This window comes from Rhinolophus sinicus, linkage group LG01 (genome assembly GCF_036562045.2).
Source record: "Rhinolophus sinicus isolate RSC01 linkage group LG01, ASM3656204v1, whole genome shotgun sequence".
In the NCBI taxonomy this organism is placed as follows: Eukaryota; Metazoa; Chordata; class Mammalia; order Chiroptera; family Rhinolophidae; genus Rhinolophus; species Rhinolophus sinicus.
The window spans coordinates 3373115-3395384 of NC_133751.1; the positions used below are offsets into that span (position 1 = coordinate 3373115).

At 46.6% G+C, this 22270-nt stretch overlaps 1 protein-coding gene and 1 long non-coding RNA gene across 6 annotated transcripts in view; one reads left to right on the forward strand and one right to left on the reverse strand.

Moving 5' to 3' along the window:
- Positions 1 to 3935, forward strand: part of PRDM15 (PR/SET domain 15) — a 63553-nt gene extending 59618 nt beyond the window's left edge. For 4 of the 5 annotated variants that reach the window (XM_074325029.1, XM_074325021.1, XM_074325025.1 and 1 more), the window contains one exon: positions 471 to 3935. In XM_074325029.1, the coding sequence (XP_074181130.1) occupies positions 471 to 947 (477 nt within the window). In that variant the 3' untranslated portion in view covers positions 948 to 3935. The remainder of the gene's footprint in view (positions 1 to 470) is intronic. The other variant, XR_012493785.1, reaches the window with a different exon arrangement.
- A 16061-nt stretch (positions 3936 to 19996) lies between these two features.
- LOC141571567 (uncharacterized) lies at positions 19997 to 21859 on the reverse strand. The gene is made up of 3 exons (XR_012496405.1): positions 21718 to 21859; positions 20326 to 21006; positions 19997 to 20242 (listed from the first exon to the last, which is right to left on the reverse strand). It is a non-coding gene; the product is annotated as an uncharacterized LOC141571567 (long non-coding RNA).
- Positions 21860 to 22270: the final 411 nt, after the last annotated feature.

Consider the following 22270-nt stretch of genomic DNA (forward strand, 5'->3'; position numbering starts at 1 on the left):
CTTTCACCCCTGTGCGTGAGAAAGAATGCTGCTTTCTTTGTTATTTATTAGCTGTCAGCTCTGCAGATAGGTTCATTGCCCTTGTTGGCGTTATTCTTAGGATTTTCATTGACCGACAGCAGGGCGCTTTAGAGGAGTGAATGGACAATGAAGATGATACTTTCTGTCCTTCTCGTTATTACTTTTCTTTATTTTTTTTTCTAGCTGGTGAAATCACTTGTTTCTCAGTTCTCCCTAATGGTCCCTGATTATGTCTATATCTTGTTTCTCTTTTTCACTAAGGTTGTTATTCCGGGACAAAAATTCCCTTGGTTTAATCTTTCACCAAAGGATGCTTTGCCTCTGTTCCTTTGGGCGTAGGACTATTCCAGCATGATAACCTGGTCTCCCTCACAGGTGTGGCAAAGGAAGCTTCTGTCCTTCTCTATTTTGCAGAAACTGTAACATTTTACGTTGTGTGACTCTTCCAGGTGGTGGTGACTCTCGGTGACCCAAACGTGACCACTCCCTCGAGCTCGGTTGGCTTGACCAACATCACCGTGACGCCCATCACCACTGCAGCTGGGACTCAGTTTACCAATCTCCAGCCAGTGGCCGTTGGGCACCTGACCACCCCTGAACGCCAGCTGCAGCTGGACAACTCGATCCTGACCGTGACCTTTGACACCGTCAGCAGCTCTGCCATGTTGCACAACCGCCAGAACGACATCCAGCTGCACTCCCAGCCAGAAGCCTCGAACCCACAGTCTGTGGCCCACTTCATCAACCTGACCACCCTGGTCAACTCCATCACACCCCTGGGCAACCAACTCAGTGACCAGCACCCGCTGTCGTGGCGGGCAGTGCCCCAGGCCGACGTGCTGCCACCGCCGCAACCGCAGGCCCCCCAACCACAGCCCGCACAGCCCACAGTGCAGGCTGAGCAGCAGCAGATGTACAGCTACTGAGCCACATGGCAGGGGACTTGGAGAGAACCTCACACTGGCTTTCTGGTTTATGTTTGAGATTTGTTTGCTGGATACCAAACAAAGAACAAAAACATACGTTGCAATGTAAGTAAGGTTGACTTAGCTTTTGCAGAATTATGTCCAAATGCCCCCGCAACCATGACAGTCGGTCAGCTTGACTCGATGAGGGAGCGCTGGGGGCCTGCTGTGCCCGCGAGCGGCCACAGGCTCTGCCTTAGCCAGGCGGTGAGTCTGGCCGTGGCCACGCCCCGGCCTTCCCCAGCAGACTGGGGCTCATGGACTCGGGGTGCGGGTTTCCGGAAAGCGCAACAGAAAGAGAAGCAGGATCAGAAGAGGCAAGTGATGTTATTAGAAGCATAGGTGGTTCTTTTCAGTTCGTCCTTTAGAACTCAGTTACCATATAAAAACACAGTATTCACACGTGGCAGCAAGCTGCAATGAAATGCAGCTTTCTCCTTGCCTTTTTTTTTCGGCAAACAAGCAGGTAGGAGTTGAAGTGACATTTAGTGTCTTCTTTGAAATCAGAGTTGAGTCCATTTGTTTCACAGCTTTGGGCTGAAACCACGTGTGTGAAGGTGGTTGTGACGCACACAGGCATCCTCTGGCCTTTGTGTTCATCACGGGCCAGGGGTCCCATGACGTCACTGACTCAGGCAAAAAGGCCTCTCAGTCATTTAATGCGTGAATTGATTTTCAGGATCATTTTTCTTTTCTTTTTTTACTTTATTTCAAGCATATATTGTGTATTCAGGACTCTGTTGTGACCATGTTGTTTTGACTTTTTTAACATGCTAACGTCGATTGCACTGTAGGACTCGTCCAGTTCTGCACAACCGCCCAGATGCACAGGCGCACCAAGTTGTGCAACAAGGAAGCTTTGTGTTTTCCCTGCTGCGGGCACCTTCGGGGTTCTCTTGGGACCCCCTGCCACCCAGATGTATTTATTGTGACTGAGGGAGGGCTCAGCCAAAACCCCCTGAACTGAAGAAAGGGAAGGAATTCATGTTTCTTTCTGTTTAAACATTAATTCCAAAGGTTGATGTGTTTCAAGACCAAGTTTCTAGGAAAGTGTCGAATAAGCTTGGCTCTTTACCACGCTGGAAAATCATAGGTTTTTCTGGACTACAAAGACAGCACTGTGTCCTTCAGGCAGCAGTGAAAACAGGATGTTAGAAGCATCGACGCCCCGTCTAAGTGAATGTGCTGCCTGACCACCGGCCCTGTTTCCAGGACACGTGCTGTCACACCCGTGCAGCCATCTCAGAGGTTGGGGGCGAGGCCGAAACACCGGCAGCCGGCCCTGCTGATGCTCAGCCCGGCAAACAGGCGTGGAGAACCAAGTCTGATTGCTGCCCCCCTGATATTGTAACGCTGTCCAAAATGAACTGATAAGTTGGCCTTATTTTGTCCTTGACCCCTCTTGGTCCCAGATGTTACCTGATGTAGGAGACCATCGTGAAGAAGTACTGAGTCTGAGTCAATAGGGGTAAATGAGGCTGGAGTTTTCTTGTGTTGCTGCTGCCGCTGAGGACGATTTGTTATACAAAATGCAGCTTTCTCAGCACATCACTTTATCCCAAATAGCAAGAATTTGAGGTTAGGGCTAGAATGTGTTTTGTGCAATACAGGCCTTCACGAACTAAGGAAATTCCTCACCCAGGCAGCATGCTAAAGGGGTCTTCAGACTTCTGTCTTTCTCACAGCTCATTTATTCACTCCCAGCTCTCACCTCTCACTTTAGTTAATTGTGGGAGATTGTTTGACTTTTTAACTTATGATAATTATTTTTATGTTATTTATGTATATAATTAACTGCTCTTTACATAATAGTTTCATCAAAAGAACTTGGGCAAGGGGTGATAGATTTTATAAAATATTGTCTCCATTCTCCAAATACAAGGGGTCCAGGTATCCATGGAATCATGCAGAGTGCCAGAGTTCCTAAGATATTTTTTTAAAATCACTGACAATTTCATTTTGCATTTACAGACTCTAAAGGGCGAATGACCAAGTAAAGAATCCAAACATGATTAAACGTCTGCTACTGTTTATCTTTTATTCCTCTTCCCTGTGAAATAAAGGCCTTTTAAATCACAATTTTATTTTTTTAAAGAAGTTGTTTTTGTGCCTAGCATAAGGATGCATCAGATGTTTTTAAAGAACCTAATTGAGGTTGTGTGGCCCCGGTGTACTACCACTGTTTGTTTAAATAACAGATGCATAATACTATTTCTTTTTATAATAAGTGAGAACTCTAAATAAAAATGGAGTTTACTCCTGAGTTTCCTGTAGATGCTTTTGGTCTTAATAGGGTTACTGTGGAGGCAAACTGCGTTCAGGTTCTCTTAAGACAGTTGCTGTGAATTTGCATGTAAGAAACTGGGCAGCAAACATACAAAGTTCTACTCAGCCAAAAGAGTCATCAACTAGAATGTTCTGTGCATACATCACTATTCACTGATGGAAGGCATTTAATATTTTTAACTGATCCCAGATGCACAGCTGTATCCATAGGAGGATATTAGATTGAGCCGTTGTGGTCACCACGCTCTGTGAATCTGTCCTGGTCATTCTAAATTAATAAATTGTGAGAGTTTATTTTGGGGCCTGTGAATTTGTAATGTTGTATAGCTGTGGGTAGAGCTGGACCCCTGGGTATGGCCACTTGATCTGAGTGGTGAGCCCCGTGATATGGAGGGGACTGGCCTCTGGATGTGTTCTCCGGGACACCTCACTGTGACCCACAGGAGAATCTGGGCGTGGAAGCAGATTCACGGACCTTACATGTCTTCTTCCAGCCATGGTGTCCAAAGGTGTACAGCTCGTGTTCCCATCTCAAGGTGGTTTCAGTAACCTTCCCATTGGCCTGTGACAGGCATTAAAACTGTTTGGAAAAGTTGCGTGTATTTCGTGTCCCATCCATTTGTATAACAACAAATAAAAGGTGCTGTGACCTGTGTTTTTCAATTGCTGCCCTCTGTCTAATTGCCACTCCAAGTAGATGGTGCACTTGGTGTATTTTGAGAACAGCTATCTTTCCTGCTGCTGAAGGTTTCCAGTTGGGGGCTATTATGAATAACAGTTGCAGTGAACACCGGTGTACAAATATCTCTGTGTACGTAAGTTTTCACTTCTCTGGGATGAAATGCCCAGGAGTGCTATTAGCAGATTGTAAGGTCAGTATGTAGGTTTGTCTGGGGAACAATTGTAGAGCCACCTAACAGCCAGTGTTAAGTCCCTTCAAGTATGAGCTGTGTTTTCCATGTACCTAGGATAATAAGGTACAGAGGTGGTTCAATTATTTGTGCTGTGTTCTAAGAGCAAAACGAAATCTGAGACTGGTTTTGCGAAATCAAAAGAAGTTGCCCAACTCAGGTAGATGGTGGAGAGGAAGGATTCCTACCACCTTTTATTTTTAACCTATGGGAAAATGTTTTTCCTAAGTGTGGGGGGAAACATACTTCTTTGACCTGCACAGCTTTGAAGCACACACACACACACACACACAACAAAACAAAAAAAACCCTGAATTTGTTACATCCAGTTGGAATTGTCTCTAAGTCTTCATGGGGCTTTTGGAAATCCTGCTTTCGAAGCGTGACCACCCACAAGTCCCAGTCTTTCCTATCTTTCTCAGATCCTTCCTGTAGCAATCTGTTAGAGACTCTCGATGGGTGAACTAACAGAACAATGGAAATTCCCAATAAATACCATAGTGGAAAAAAAAAACCAACCCATGCTTTATGCTCTTAGTCTCTTGCTATCCCAAGCAAAGACCTTTTTACTGCAGTTTGGTTAGCGTTTTTGGTAGGTTGGACATTGATTTTTCTAGTTCTATAGAAGCTGAGAGCTGCACTGTGTGTTACTAGATTTTCAGTTCTTATGTACATCTGGTAAGCATCAGTAAAAATAAATAACTGGAACAAATCGTACATAAATGTGCAGCATATCAGTTTAGGGTAAGAAGGGAGTTCTGTAGGGCCTCAACCAACCTTAGCTCAGCTAACTCCCCAGCGACCCTGAGCTGGCTGTCATCTGGTCACTGAGATGATGTGGGGTTCCTCATTACAGGTCACAAAACACTGTCTTAGTGAATCCGTGATGTCATGTTGGTGGAACTGGATTTCTCTGTGTTTAGAACTGTGCACGTACTTCAGGGAGAATTGGGAATTGTGCTAGCCCCCTGCTTGAGCCAAACAATTCTTCTCAGGAAAAGAACAATGTCAGCATAGACAGCCCACACGGACCTGACATTCTTAGTCTAGTGATTTATTGCACCTCACTAGGATTCGTCAGAATGTTCTTGAAATAACCAGCATCTAAATGTGGCACCAAATAGTATGGAGACTTTTATTTTCTTTAACTGGAGAGCTACTTTTATTTTTCCTTTTTAATTTAAAAGGCAACAACAAAAAATGAAATGGCTTTACTGGCTCCTGAGTGACTGTCATTTGTGGCTCCCATAAGTGGGCTTTCCCACACTGGCTGCCGTTACCCTCCTCCCCCCCACACACACCTGCCTTCAAGTGGTGTCAAAGCATAAATATTTTAACTGACTATTCGAAAGCCATGGTCAGAGTTCTGCCTCTCCAGGGCTTCCCAGCACCTCCAGTTGGCAAGCAAATCACTGTGAGAACTTCCACTTGCGGGACAGCTCATGCCTGGCTCCAGGGACTCAGCAGAGCTGGTGTCTTTTGCCTCAACTTGGGACCATCGCCAATTTTATCACGCCGAGCTGCGATTCAGTGCCATTATTCCAAACCAAGAACAGAAATATAGCCTCGCTCCCACAAACGTGATTTATTTGATTATTAATGCAGCTGGTGGAAAAGATTTCACATCACAGTCACTAGGTGTCCTGTGCAAAAACACCCTCGTGTGGGGTAATTGACCGTATGTCCTCTTGTTCTGCTCGTGGTGAAACAAAGGTCAAGAAGATGATTACAGCCTTCATGTCTAACAACCTTTCACTCCTTAAACCCATGAGCCAGCTTTCTCGCAGCCCTGGTCTTCTCCAGACGTTTCCTCCTCACTCCAAGCCTTCGAGGGCTCCCGAAGTTGCCTGTAACCCCTGCACTCTCCTTTTACCTGTTCTGCTGAAGGGGCTGTGTGTGGGACTAAATTATAATATAATGACTTAAAATCTCCAAATCATTTTCCCTCAAGTAAACAACTTCAGTACATAGAGACTTTCTAGAATTTACTGACTGTTGTTCTGTCTTTACAGTTCACTCAGATGATAACCTTTGAAAACATTCTCACTTTCCCAGGACAGGTAAAGCAATGATGCATCTGAACCACTTCCTGTGACCTGATGGAGGAACATTGGGTGAGTTAGTGCGTTCTGGTGGCAGGGGTCTAGGGACAGGGACAAAGAGTGGCTCGTGGAGAATGCACGCAGGCCTCTGAACGATCCTGCACCAAAACACGCAGTCCTTGCATGCTTCCGAATAATACAATGAGAAAGTGAAGGGCAGAACTGTCTGCGGCTCACTAGATGCAGTCTGAGCTTCATGTCTTGTGCTTGTACAAAAGCAGTTCGTCAGCGAGCATTTTCAGTTTCTATCTCAGTGTGTCACTCCATGTACTAAACTTTGAACTTAACTTCTTTGGTGATCAGTTGTTCAGGGGAATTTAATTCTTTAACATATCCGACATCCAAAGCATGTTGTTACGTCAAATCTGAGTGCATTTTACAGACGTTAAGTATTAAACTGGGCTTGCACATACTGGGGACCAGGACACCCCTATGCTGCACGTTTGTCTTAGTCTTGTCTGGTTTTTGAAGAGCGTACCCTGGCAGTGACAATTCCGGTTCATTACAGTCCCGTCGAAGTCAGACTGGAAAGGACGCTTCCAGGCCTCGGGAGCTCGAATCACACTGCATTGCACGTAAGCTCTGCGTTTTCCTTCAAGTTGCTGGAAACAGACAAAGGCTACAAGACCTGCTTAAGTTAATAATCTTTCTTTTACTTATAGACTGCCTTGCAAAAAGTAAGCTTACTTTGATCCCACGACCCAGTTGGAGGAACTCTCTTCATCCCCTACAAGGACGGGCCCTTAGGGTCGGGCCAAGAGGAATGGTGGGCGCCAACTGAGTGAACACACAGGACACACCCTCGGGACCACTTCCGGCTTGCCCTTGACCAGGAATGTTGGATTTGGTGAAACAACAGATTCCAGAAGACAGTAAGTCAATTGGTATTTTTCTCTGGTAACAAAGGAAATATTCTCGCAATAGATTTCTTCTGTGGTTGGATTCATTTAGGACATCACAAGTATGACGTTTGGAAGCATGAATCATAGTAACATGCTTTAAATTGGTACTTCCTTTTGGATCTGACGTTAGGGGATGAGTGTGTGGACGTCCGGCACACAAACTGTTCTGGACGTATTGGCAGATAATTCCTCACTTCATCTTTGCAGCTGAGCAGGTCTTAATAACTTCTTTTAGAGTTGAACCGAATTGACAAGACTGTGACATCATCATGTCATGATAGAGTGAATTCTCAGGCTGGGGACCTAAATGCCGACATCACATGGGCTCCAAAGCCAGGCCGAGGCCCTCGTCGGCCTGCGCGTCACCTCCCTGTCTCCCAGCTGCCACTGTGAAAACACACTGTGTGATTTGTAGACAGGCTTTCTTCAAATTAATTGTATTTCGATTTGAAGTTCTTTCAAGTGAGGCTCGGTAAGTGCATTACTTATTGTTAAGATAGGAGGAAACGGAAGTCCCGAAATTGGAGGTTTTAGAAAGGTTTAGAATTTTTTTAAAGGGAATGGCATATTTTTTCTATAGTTATTGTTTTTTTAAAAAAACATTTTTTTTTAAATTGGGGAATTTTGGGGAACATGTGTTTCTCCAGGGCCCATCAGCTCCAAGTCAGGTCGTGTCCTTCAATCTAGTTGTGGAGGGCGCAGCTCAGCTCCAAGTCCAGTCACCGTTTTCAATCTTAGTTGCAGGAGGCACAGCCCACCATCGCATGTGGGAATTGAACCGGCAACCTTGTTGTTAAGAGCTCACGCTCTAACCAACTGAGCCATCCGGCCGCCCGCCTCATACACTTATAAACTGCTTGGTCCCACATATCTCTTTTGAATTGGAAAGGGCCAGAATGTTCTTGATTTCCCCATTCTAAGTGGGGAGAATGCATGTGGAGTACATTTTAAAATCAGGCAATACATGGCTGGGCTGTTGTGATCCACAGTAAAGTCTGCTGCTGGCCTCGCTCTGCTTTCAACATTTGGGGCCCTATTCACAGGAAACTTTCCTCATAGGAAATGTCAGTTGAAATAAGAAAATAGGTTCTTCTATGTAGAGACACAAACACACATACACACACACACACACAAAACACAGGTTCAGGATTTGCAGTTAGCATTTTAGAGTAGATTTTTGTCTCTAATATTCACTTAGTCTGTCTTTGCAAATGAGTGTTTAACCTTAGCACGTGGAGGATAGGCAGATATGTCTTCTGAAATATTTATATTTGCTGATCATTTTTTAATTGCAGTTTTTCTTGCAGTTTCATTTTATTTAGATTCTTTCCATCTGTGCTCAACTCCTTGCTTTGTGGGTGGACCTTGTTGTTCTTTACTTTTATCTCATGTAGATTTCCAGGAAAAAATACATGCTTTAAGAATCTTTCACTAGCTCACACTTTACTGATGAGTTTATGTTTAATTTTAGAGCGTTATTCTCAGTATTGCAACAAATGCTTTGCCAGGGAGGGCACTCTTTAAAGCCAGGCTAGACTGCGTGGTAAGAGCACTTTATACTTTTCCTATAAGCACAGATCACTTCATGGAGATTTTTAGACTAAAATACAAAAAGACATGTCACTTTATAACTATATAGAAGTCTACTCTGAAAAGGATAAGAATAAGTCAGTTTTTGTAATGTGGTTAATTAGAGTCTATATAGTCAAAGAAGGAAAAACTAAGCTGAATCCCTAAGAAGGTGCAAATTTCAATTTTTTTTTTAAAGTATGTTTTTCCAGGACCCATCAGCTCTGAGTCAAGTAGTTGTTTCAGTCTAGTTGTGGAGGGCGCAGCTCACAGTGGCCCATGTGGGGATGGAACCGGCAACCTTGTTGTTAAGAGCACCACACTCTAACCAACTGAGCGGCTGCCCCGAAAAATTCAACTTTTAACAAAATTGACTCAATCAATAGTCTGAATTTCCTTGCGATGAGGATTTTTATGGTGGTTTACATTCATTGGCACATGGTTCATGATTTGATGCTGAATAGTTTGGCATAGGAAAACACAGGGTTTTCACAACAATGACTGTTTCACTCTCTCGATTCCTACCTCTGATCTCTGGCCATTTGCCACTTCTCGTTCCCAGCCGCATTGTGGTCCCTCCGCTCTCCCTGTGCCCTTGAGTTGCTAGAGAGAGCCCCTGCCAGCTCATATACCTGTCCTGTCCGTCTGTCCCTTGTCCGTGCAGGGAAGGGAGCAGGAACCAGCACGGAGGGCACGACACACCCCTGAGTACCAGTGAAGAGGCCATCCTGGAAATAGGGGCCCATTGGGGCTGCAGGTGAAGATATTTTAAACTGCTTTAAAACCTACCCTAAGTACCCTGCACGTAGTTAGGGTTTGTTGGCAATAGGATGTATATATGTTTACTCAAGACAGTTGACATTACTTTAAAAATCTTTGATACTACATTATGCTTTAATAAACAATACAAACATCATTGTGGTTGCTTGCAGAGGCTTTTGTTTTGTTTTGCAAATTGAAGAGTTAAAATCTCGAATTAAAAAAAAAAAAGTATTGGTTGCATGTTTGTACTGCTTTATTTTTAGTTAGCCCTAGGAGCCATCCACAACGCACCAGGGTTTGTGTAACTGTCTCGTCTCTGAGATGAATGGCCCTTCCATTGTGGTTTTTGTGACCACAGGTAAGAAACAGACAGATCAGAAGACAGTTAGACAAAAGCAGTCGAGGTTGGCTGTGAATCAGGGAACATTGGTAGGAAGCCTGGAAAACATACCCAGGCAGAGCGACCAGAATCCTCTGGCACGAGAGGCGGTATGCCTCCTTGAACTCTGCACCTGGGCGCAACACGCTGTTAGGCAGCTGGCACCCACAATGCCTCCAGGCACGGCCCTGTCCATATTTGCCCAGTGAAGGTGTGCTCCGCTCCCTTCTCACGCACGAGCCCCTGCCTTTCCTGCGTGCTTGGGGATTGCACACGGACGCCAGCTAGTTGCAGACGAAATTAGTTCCACAGAAAATGAAAGTCTTTAAAAATGGATCTAAAAATATGGAAAAAATGGGAACCTTTCTTTTAACCATTCACATTTTAGATGTTTACTTAATTTAAATGTTAATTTAAAATTATTAGGTAATAATAATTTATCACTGTTGGTTCATTCGTTGTAACAAGTACCACACCAATAATAATGTTAGTACTAAGGAAAACTATGGGAGGGCAAGGGAGCAGGGGTGAGGGTCCCATGGGAATTCTGCACGTTCTGTGTGATTTTTCTGGATATCTACAAAGGCTATAAAAAATAAAGTCTATTAATTTTGTTAAAAGACAATTATTTTATATGTTATATATATTATTTATATATGTATATATAAAATATTATTTATATATCTATATGTAAAATATGTATATATAATAATTGTCTTAACAAAATGAATGTACAAGTATGTATATATGTGTGTATGTGTATATATGTGTACATATGTATGTATTTGTGTATATGGGTATATACATGTAAATGTATGTGTGCATGTATGTATGCTTGTGTGTGCATATGTATGTATGTATGTGTGTATACATGTATACACATGTATGTACGTGTGAAATGAAATCACATTGGGGGTGCCTTAAGGCGGGTGCACTCCCAGGGGTAGGAGCAGAGGGCAGTGGGGGATGAGGGTGCTATACTGCCTGCCTTCCTGTTTTCTTTCTCTTAATAACTTCCCCTTTCCTCAGCGTGTAACACACCTGCCGTAGGTACTGGAAGGCTCGTCCTCAGTCAGCCCGGAACGCCCTGTATTCTGTCTTTGGTAAATCCCACCCTTCCTCTTGCTTCTTTTTGGAATTCCTGCCAGTTGGATGTGGGGTCTCTTTGTTAAACTACTTTACTTTTTCCTTCAATTTCTTATCTCTTTGCCTTTTATTGTCATCTGTGGAAGATGTCCTTGGCTTTTTAAAACTTTTAGTTTTGACTCTCGAGTGATGGGGAGGGCTGGTGGGCCCATGAGCTTCGCCGGTCACTCCCCCAGAGGCTCCCACATGCCAGGATGTAGAATGCGCGGGTCTTTGGGGTGGTGGGAGGCGGCTGTGGGGGTGCATCCTGCTGGCAGCATTCTGGAAGCAGGTCTGGTGCTGCTGAGTGAGGAGTGTCTGGTTCAGGGTCATGGGCCTCACACACACACACAGGGTAAAGAAAAGCGCATCGTTAGCCTCAGGAGAGAGAGGAGCTCTGAGGATCAAAGTTCATAAAAATGAATGCTTGTTTTCATTATTCTGCAGTCGTACCTTTGATGTTTCCTACTGGGCAGAGCTTATATTTGAACCGTATTCTTTAATGATAAATATTGACTTTTCCCTCAACGAATTAAAAATTAGCATTTGTTTAATGCATCATTTGTTTAAGCTTTAAATTGCAAATGAAATGAGTCGTCGTAAAGCAGAGGTGTGTTTGACAATAATTTAAAGATCACGTTAATTAAAGGCACTTTAATCTGAGTTCCCTCCAGGTTTAGAACTGCACGTACTCCAGAAGTAAGCCCATGGGAAGGTCACCTGACCCATCAGCTGGGACCGGGCGGGAGTGACTTGACCGCACACACCTTCCAGCCTCCTGACCAGGTGTCTGAACAGGACTCGGTGACAGTTGCTAAGAGCATGAAAACCCCAATTGCTGCAGAACTGACTTTATTAATTCCATGTATAGTTTGGACCTAATGTTTCATAACTTTAAAATGATATATGATTATAGAAAAGTGAATATGTTTTGCTGACCTTTAAAATTAATAATAAAAAACAAGAAATCGTGCTAATCTCATCATTGTTTATGGACAGACGTACCTGATCAGTTGGGGAGAGGGGTGGCATTTTAAGAAACTGTAAGTAAATGTTAGATAATCTGTTTCACCTTTTGTTCTTAGAATAGCCTCAAGTTTCACTGCATTAAACAATGCATCTCACTGGTAGAAAAGGGACTTTTGTGTTTACACAAAATTAGTAGGCAGGAGGTACAGAGGACGAAAAGAGAGCAGTGCCCTTAAATATGTACTTACATTATGAGAGATGATGAGCCCAGTTTAGAGCATGTTTGCATTCTCCATTTTTATTAATTTTGCTGATTATTCTGTGCTGGTATTTCTCTGTCAAGTTCAGCGCACCTTAACTTCCGTCCTTTCACACCAAAACTCTCCGTTCCTCATGAGACAGGTAAATGACAGAAGCTGAATATCACATTTGCTTTATCCCTCAACACAGCGTGATTACTGGAAAAGTCCTAAGATTTTTCTTTCTTTTTCTTACTTCCTTTTGTCTTTAGCATATTTTCCACTAGAAGTGACTTTCAAATTTCCACGTTTTCAAGCCACTTGGAATAGCTCTGCTCTGGTCGGTCAGGCCATCCAATGGCACATTTGGTTTGTTTGTCCTATTTTATGTCTGATATTTAGGGAGTGGCTTTTTAAAGTTGATTTGTTTTATAAGTACATAAAATATTCGCACGGTTCCCAAGTCAAATCTATAAAACAAGGCACGTACAGAGAAGTTGTGTTTCCGTCCCAAGTCCTTCCACTCTCCATCCCTATAGTTACGTCCCAGATACTTACAGGTTAGTCTCCCGGTGCTTATGCTGAAAATAGAGGCAGCTCAGATAGGTGGATGATAGAGGATAGATAGATAGATAGATAGATTAGAGAGAGAGAGAGAGAGAGATGTAGATTATCAGGCAAATAGATATAGATGGATAGATAGATAGATGATAAATAGATAGGCGGACAGATAGCTGGCTGCCTTCCTAGTTCCCGCCTGTCTTGAGTAAACGGTAACCCCCACGTGGTGCTTCCCCCCCTTGCTCTGCCCACGGAGACCTCTGTGGTCACCACAGAGCCGGGCGGAGCTTGTCCTTCTCCCTTTTCACGGCTGCGCAGTACTCCTCCATGGTGATGAGTGGTGATGATTTCCCCAGTGCCCCATCGAGGGGCATTTGGGTTGTTGCCAATCTTTTGCTCTTACAAATTGTCTAATATTTGAACAGAAATGGGGCTCGTTATGTAAATGCCTGTAACTTGCTCTCTCATTGAATGTAATTTGATATTATATTTGTCTACTTCAGTGGGAAAATATGGCAGATTAGACGTTTTCGGTGCGTGACTGAAAGCCCATGAAACCAGCCCAAATGAAAGAAGACAGCCGATGCTCGTGCAGGGCACAGGACGTGCAGACACTGTTCTGAGGATACGTTAACTTATTTAATCCCCACAATTCTGGGAAGTAGGGACCCTAGTTTCACCTTCCTCATTCTACAGAGGGGGAAACAGGCAAGAGAAGCCGGTGACCCACAAGTCTGGAACAGCATGAGCAGCCCTTGGCTGCTGCCTGCTCTCGTCAGGCTGGGACCTGCAATTTCACTGAGGCATGGACCAAAAGACCAAGTGGGCAGGGCCGTTTGTGATGAGGGCAGTGCCTGGCACAGAGCATGTGCCCCACAAATATTATGGTTGGGAGTCTGGCTCACCTGTGCAGCCATCCGGATTCCCCAGCAACCACCGCTGCAGTTCCCACGCTCGGCCCACAGATGGCAGGTGGCCACCTCGTGGAACCACTCCCTTGAGAATCTGGCAAAGCCACCGGGGTGTGTGTGAGAAGTACCCAAGGAGAATTCCTTTCTAAATAGACATCTTAGGGAAAAAGTCTTGGCTGGAGATGCCTGATCTGGAGGTGTGATAGGAGGGACCCCACTGGCAGCGCAGGGACTCGCAGCCCTGGGGTTTGAGTGACTCACCAGGAGGGGAGGGGGCAGCTTTGTGGGGGGGGCAAGGGTGGGAAGAGGAAGCAGTGAAAGGTGACCCCTCAACCTGTAGGGAGCAGAGCAGGGAGGCCAGCCCGACTTTCACACGCCTTGTTTTAAGATCATTTCAGCACAGCCCGGTTCAGCTTTAGCAAGAGAAAACCTGATTTCTTGACTTGTTTTTGTCAGGGGACCTGTCTAGACAAAGGAGTGTCATACCCGGACTATGCATTTACTGACCTTGAAGAGCAGCGTCAACCTTCATTGCAGTGGTTTAAAAATGGCTTTTAAAAAACAAAATTCAATATAAACCACAGAACAGGCTGCAAAAAAAAAACTGGTGGGTCTACCAGTTTTGCCAAGAAAAAGACTGGTTGGATTTAGAAAACAGAGTTAAAGTGAAACAGGAAAGCTTTAAGGCCCAGAGAAACAGAACCAATAGGGTGTGTGTGTGCGTGTGTGTGCCCACGTGCTATAAGGAATGGGCCTGCAGGAGTTTGGAGGCTGACAAGTCCCCAAATCTGCAGTGTGAATCGGCAGACGAGAGACAAGGAGAGCGAATGTTTCAGTTCGAAGGCCATCAGGCAGGTGTTGACACATTCGGGTCACTGTCACAGACCCCTGTACGAGCTTACTGACCAGCTGCAGTTCAGTAGGCCCCGAGTGGATAGAGAAAATCAGTATCTCTTGTTTGGGATAAAATAAGGACCCTTGTAACTGTGACAAAGATATTGATCTAGGTGAGTATATAGTTTCCTGGGGCTGCCATATTAAAGTGAGAGTATATTCTGTCACGATTCTAGAGGCCACAAGCCTGCAATCCTGGTGTGAGCAGAGCGCCGCTCCCTGGGAAGGCTGTGGGAAGGGCCCCTCCTTGCCAACTCCAGCCTCTGGCATCTGCCAGCCGTCCTTGGCATCCTGTGCTTTGTAGATGCACCACTCCACTCACATGGTCGTCTCCTGCCTGTGTCTTCACGGCACCTTCCTTCCGCGCATACCCAGCTGTCCAAATGTCCCCTCTTTATAAGGACAGTCATACTGGAGCAGGGCCCACCCTGATGACCTCATCTTAACTGGATTATCTGCACAGACCCTATTTCCAAATAAGGTCACGTTTGCAGGTCCTGTGGGTGAGACTACAACATGTCTCTTGGGGGGGACACAATTCGGCTCATAACAGTGGGTCTCACCAGGCCCTGTGAGCGCCGAGCCCCGAGTTCCTCCCCAGCCACTCACAGGGGATGCAGGGAAGCCTTGGGGCTTCCACTTGATATCATTATTTTCCCAACCTCTGTCCTCTGTTCCTGCAGAATTGCCTGCTGGTTTGTCTGCCAAGGCCCTTGAAACAGTTGTGAAGACCCCACAGGCACCTCACAGCTTTAACATGCCCCTGGCAAAAGGTATGATGCTCTCCTCAGGGCATTAGTGGAGCATTCTGGTTGTTTTTGCTGCCCCATTTTTGCAGCCGTGTCTCCCTGGGGCACAGGAATAAGTACATGGGGTTGGCTGCACCAAGCGTTGCCCAATGTCTGTGCCCTGTTATTGGCCTTGGCTCCATACCCCAAGGGCCCCACCAGCTGGAATAGCCTTGAACCCCAAGTATAGGCCCTTCCCAGCTGGGCTTTCTCCTACAGTTGTGCCTGGTTCATTATCCAGTGCTCAGGGGTGGGGGGCTGCTGTGACCACCCCACCCCCACGGCTGTGAGCTCTAGGCAAGGGAGGCCACCACCGGTTCCCAGCAAGCACTTGAATTGGTCAGATCTTCCCCTGAATGGCTAGTAAAAATAAACCAGGGGCAGCACGCCACTCTCTCCTCCCTGGACCACTCTGTCACTGGGCTCTGTTGATGGGCTTTGTGAAATTATCTCTCCTACCAGAGAACTTCCTGAAATAGGTTTCCAGCTGCTGGAAGGGGCTGCTTGGGTGTGTTTCTGGCCCCCGCCAGGCGTCTCCCCCAGCCTTAGATAAGATGGGTCCAGTCCCTGCTTTACCTAAGACCACATGGTCTGATCCTGCTCTTTATAACCCAGAGCGGACAACTCTGCCTTCAACTTCCAGCTGCAGGCCTAGGCCCATTGCGGAAAGTAAAGTGGTTTTTTAGGACATACTCTGTTTTCAGAATAGCATGACACGGTTACCTTTTGCTTGTGTCATCAAATTCTAGTCTCATGTAATTTCATGAGCTCATCAGTCTTGTGATTCAAACCAGCCAGCATGTGTCAAATTCCTGCCATCTCCATTGAGTGGGTGGAGTGCAAAGAAATGCCCAGGGCATGCAATTTTTCTTCCAGAAGTGGGTGTTTCTTGGGAAATAAAATGGCCAGATATTTGCAAGATTATTTGGAAGAAAAGGTTGATTGCAAAGAAAGAGAGGAGGAAGAAACAATGGATGGACATCTTAATGACATACTTAAGCATTAACTTAATAACTAGTTTAACTCAGCATATACTTGTGACCACAGTCTCCAGACTGTGCCATGGTGCCCTGTGCAGTGGGAGATTTTAACATTTGGAGGGAACCAGTGAAATATATCAGATACCATGTGAAGAGATAACCCCAGGGAATTCACACTGTCAACATTAGATTGTGCTAAATTCCTTCTGATGATGTCCTATGTATGCAAAGTTGGGCTTTTGGTGACTACTGTCATCAAAAGCAATTAGTGTGTGTGAAAATCAGTGTGGGACAGGAAACAAGAGTGACAGGGTCCAATTTGATTCTTAGGTTTGAGAAGTTGTGCAATGCTCAACAGTACAGCCATCCCATTAGTACATAACTGAGCTTATTTAAGAATGAAATAAATTTTTTCTTCAATTTATACGGATTATTTTTTTATTAAAAAAACAGCTACTGAAGTTGTTAGAACATAAATACTTTTCAAAAAATTGAAGTGAAATTCACATCGCATAAAATTAACCTTTTCTTGTGGTGAAATATACATAATATAAATTTGATCATTTTAGCCATTTGTAAGCAGACGATTCCGTGGCATTTAGCACATTCACAGTGTTGTGCAACCACTACCACTATCTATTTCCAGAACATTGTTGTCACCACAAAAGGAAACCCCGTACCTACTAAGCAGCTGCTCCGTATTCTCCCCTCCCACCCAGCCCCTGGCAAACACTAATGCGCTTTCTGTCTCTGTGGATTTGCCTGTTCTGGATGTTTCATGTAAACGAACTCGTACATCGTGGCATTTTGTGTGTGGCTCCTTTCACTCAACATGATGTTTTCAAGGGTCATCCATGGTGTAGCACATTGTCAGTATCATTCCTTTTCATGGCTGACTAATAATATTCCCTTGTGTGGATATGGTACATTTTGCATATTCATTTGTCCATCAGTGGACACTTGCGTTGTTTTCACCTTTTGCTTGATTGTGAATCCTGCTGCTATGAACATTCATGTAAAAGGTTTTGCTTGAATGCCTATTTTCACTTCTTTGGGGTGTATCCCTAGGAGTGAAATTGCCAGATCATACGGTAAGTCTAGGCTTAACTTTTTGAGGAACTGCCAGACTGTTTTACCGTAAATATTTTTTTTAAGTTGTTTGATCCTAACTAACTGAACAAAAGACACTGTTGGGCATTCGTTTGGGCCTAGGGACACTGTAGAAAGATGACTGAGAGACTAAAGGTGCCCTGTGGGTTGGAAGTTTGGGAACCTCTGACCTGGGCAGCACTTGTTGTGCCACCCAGGCACCGTGGGGGGCGCTGTGGAGGCAACCCAAGCCGCGCTCACCTGTGAGTAACTGAACCACCAAGCATTTTAGGGTGTCAGCAGAGAGGGGATGGCATGGAGTCGCAATGGACCCGTGCTGTTTTAGAAGGGTCACCTCAGAAGGCCTAGGTGAGGTGGTGATATTGAACAGAAAGCGGTAAAGGAAGGTGTGGCCCATGGGGATTAAGGCCGGAGTGCCCCAAGAAGAAGAGCCACAGGGGCAGAGGGTCTGAGGAAGGAAGGCATGTAGGGTTTGGAAGAATGAAAAGGCCAGTGTGGCGGGCACAGAGGGTGGGGGGTGGTCAGAGATGAACCTGGACAGGTCGGCGGGGCAGGGTCATACAAGCACCTCTGCCAGGGGAGGTGTGGAGGCCGTTGCCCTAATGGGGCCCAGAGTAGAGGAGCCGGGTGTTAATCAGCAATCCCCCAATAAACACAGTGACACACCCAGCCACATGCCCATGAGCTTGTAACAGGGGCTTGACTGAGTCTGGGACGTGGGGGGAAGACCGAGAAATAGGCTGAATGGAAGTAAACTAGGCATCTGCTGAATTTCCCAGACAGACAGGACAGCTTGTGCAAAGGCCCTGGGGAGCCTGAGACAGAGGGCCTGGGAGAAGCTGAGTTGGGGAGAGGCTGCTGGAAGACCAAGAGCAGCAGAGACTAGAGGATGAAGCTAGAGAGGCAGGCCTATTTCCATCTGAAAACAGGTGGGATTTGTATTTTCAAAACCTCAGGTGCTTAGTGAAGAAGTGACTGGAGGCTGTAATGACCCAGATGGGAAGTGAGTGTGACTTAGGCCTGGGACCACATGGGAGATGTCATTCCATCAAGAGATTCTCAGGAGGGAAGAGTTGGCGTCTTTCTGACCAGGTTGTGCTGACGTTTCTGCCTGGGAAGGGTACAAATTGAGTCGCGTATGCCACGTGTCTAAATTGTGGAAAGTTCTAAATCCAGCTAACAAAATGTTAAATAAAATGTGTTCTGTCTTCCTGCTTTGACAAACACACTCTCACAACAACTGGGGGGACCAGATTCCAACTGGGAATTCTCAGATTCCAGGCCCTTTCTCTCCACCTCCAGCTTTGTGAGGCGTCCTAGGCCCACGCCCCAGCTCCACCCACATCCCTTGCAAATAGCTTCCTCTGGCCACGCCATTAGCCTTGGGGACCCACATCAGCAGTGGGGTCACCCTCAGGAGGATGGACCTGTACGGGGGTTGGAGGGTGGGCTTGGGGACATTTGGCTGGGAATTCCGGGGTCCCAGAACTTGACCTAGGAGTGTGGGAACCTCCTGGGTCTGTGTTGACGAGCAGGACCAACGAGGGCCAGACTGGGGCCCTTTGGAGCCAGGCCAGGGCAGGCTCGCCTCTGGTCCAGGTCTAGGATGGAGCTGCTTGCGATGGACTGGGTCTTGTGGGATGCAGGGTCTGTGAGGTACTACGACACTTTGGAGTTCCTGGCCTTCAGACACACAGAGATGGGAGTCTCTAGAAAGAGCCAATTTGGGGGTGAAGATCACAGGCTCATCTCAAACGTGCTGAGCTGCCTTAGAGACATCCAAGGGTGGGCACTCTGTTAGATTTGGGGTCTGACAGGGAGGAGCGGTCTGGCCTGGAGTATAAACTGCAGTCTTTGTTGAGTAGGTGGAGACTGAGGCAGTGGCCTGGATGAGATCACCTAGGGGTAAAGAGGAGGGCAGCCAGTGGGCGAGAAGGGGGCCTGGCTTTAAGGGGCCCCAACACTTAAGCCCAGGGAGCGCAGGATGAGGGTGCAGAAATGTAGGGCGGTGTTATAATCGGACTTCAACAGGCCTGTGCTTCATGCTGGTCTCCTGCATGATACCTCCAGAGGCTGTGTCCCCAGTAGGATGTGTCCCCAGCAGGGTCACGTGATCTTACAGCAAGACAAGCGGGGAGGGCAGAGTGGGGCACTGGGGTCAGAGGAGGCATCTCTGAAAACGAAGGTTTGTGTAAAAGGAAACCTGCCCCTGAGAAAAGTGAGAAGTTGGCGTCAGGCCCCCTTTGGCGCCCTGTTCTCCCAAATCACTTTTTCAGAATTAATGAGGGCAGAATCGCAGCACTGAACAAGAGTGTTCTTTTAGCAAATAACATTCAAATCATGCAGGGAATTCTCAAAAGCCGCCCTGCAAGTAGCAGCAAGAGTTGTCCTCAGAGGAGAGCAAGGCCGCCTTCCTAGGGAGGAGCCTGCCGGGCAGAGCGGGGCAGGACTTGGAGGGAGGAGGGGCCGGGAGGGGCGGGGGCGGGGGCGGGGCGGGGCGGGGGCGGGGGCGGGGCGGGGCGGGGGCGGGGCGGGGCGGGGGCGGGGCAGGGGCAGGGGCTGGCAGGGGGCGGGGAGGGAGCGGGGAGGACGCCGGGACGCGACCAGGGCTCTGCTGCCCCTTCCACGTGGGCAGGTCAAGCGGGAGGACTTCAGGGGCGCTGGCTTCATTCCGGGCCCCGGAACCCCGTCAGTCCCAGGTGGGCTGCAGAGCCTAAGCGAGCCATTCGCCAAGAGGGCTGTGTCGGGGGCGCGCTGCTCCGGGGGCCCTGAGGAGGACAAAGAGGGGTTTACACTCCACGCAGCCGCCCAGCCAGCGGAAGTGATAAATGACAGGCACTGTCACCCTTACCTGGTACACGCCAGGCGCGCCGTCTCCTTGCAGCCCCACGGGCCTCCTGGTCGGGGACCCGTACCCGCCGCCCTTTGCAGGGACCCGCAAACTCGCCCACGGTCACGGTGCTGGGACCTCGCCCAGGAGAATCCGTGGTCTTAGGGTCGGTCCGGTCCCCATGGCGGGACGCAGAGGCAACTCCCGACCCTCGCCCAGCTCTCCCGGTCAGCGAGCGCGCCGTGCTAAATAGCCACGTGGGGAAAGGGACATCCCCTCGGAGCTGGGTACCCCCGGAGACCTGAACGAGAGGGGCACCGATTGAGATGCGCTGTCCCGGGGCGCGACGCAGGAGCAAGCGGATTTAGGACTTCTTAGGGACTAGGCCAGCACAGGCCGGCGGCGGGCACCGCCCTCCCCGCCGGCCCTCCCCTCCCCACCCGCGCTCCCCGAGGGGTGGCTGTCTCTTCCCTGAGCGTCGTGCCCTCGGAGCTCGTCTCCTCAAATCATCTGGCCTCGAGCCCCTGCGCTGTGCCCGGCGCTCCGGCTCAGTACTGGCTGATTTCCTGGCGCCGTCCACCCGGCGCTTCACAGACGCTGCCGCATTCGTCCTCACTACGGCCGCCTCCCGCGTCCGAGATGCAAAACTGCACTATTATTCACGTCGTATTTTTCTTTACATTGGTCCACTTTTATTTTTACCTAAAATGTATTAAAAGTGAAACTTTATGCTTTGATTAAAAGTTTTCATTGATACACATTATTGACACTAGTGGGCTCAATCATTTCAGAGAATATGAATGTTTACAAAATTATGGATAAGGTTTCTTTGTTTATTAAGAAAATCGGTACAGCTCATTAAGATGGAAAATTCATTTAAATATACATTTGTCTTATTTAATATTCTGAAGATTTATTGTATTTAAAGCTAACATTGAAAGCGTTAAAATTCAGTTTGTATATGCTTAATCCCATAAATAAACAGCTGTTAGGATTTATTTTTTTGCAAAGTTTACATCTGCAGTTCAAAAATGACGTCTTCATATTTTGTGCCTCTTAAATGATTTAAATCATTTCAACTAAATGATTTGCTGTGTTCATTTTACATTTTTTTCACCTAGTTTGTCACTGTTACTTGCTATGTATTTATGTTAAATGTTTACACAACAAAATAAGACTGTCAATATTTTCTTCTCTTTAGACACTTTAATCTCCTAACTTAATGTAATACCAAGTATCCTCTGTCAAAAATGGTAAGATATTTTCTACATCTAAACTATCCTTGAAACCCCAAGGATGGTCACCGAGTAACCATGAAGGTTTACCCCTCACATTATAAAATTAACAGCGCTACAATAACCATTAGATTATTGCCATGGTAAAGTACTTTTACACTTGGAAAGATCACCTTACCTGCCAAAGACCAATGACCATTAACATAAATATCAATTACTCTCCTATAATCCTAGAGAACCCTGCCTGTCTTCACAATTCCTGAAAGGGACTTTGTTTTCCCTTTACAGATTAGAAAACTGACCCTCAGAGTGGGTTGAGTGGCCAGTCTGAGGAGCACAGCCACGTCTGGGGGAGGAGCGGCAGCCCAGGCCCTGATCTTTGCCCCCTAACCGCCTGCAGGTGGGGGCTGGCGGGCAGGGCCTCTGTGGCCTCAGATTCCCTGGGCCCAGAGCCCAGTGCTGAGCCAACAGTAGATAGTCCATAAATACTTGTCAGGTGAAGCAAGCAGGTGGTTAAATAAACGAAATTGGTGTGTTTTATTACTAGACTGGTGTGCACTGTCACCTATGCTGCTGAACTCACACAGGAGAGGTTCCAGCTGCTACAGAATGATGCCCCAAGCTGAACCCAGTAAACAGCACCGACGACTCATTTTCTAGTCAATTCATTCCCCCCCAAAAAAACAATGACAATGTTTACTTTCAAGTTATCCTTATGTATTTAAAATCCC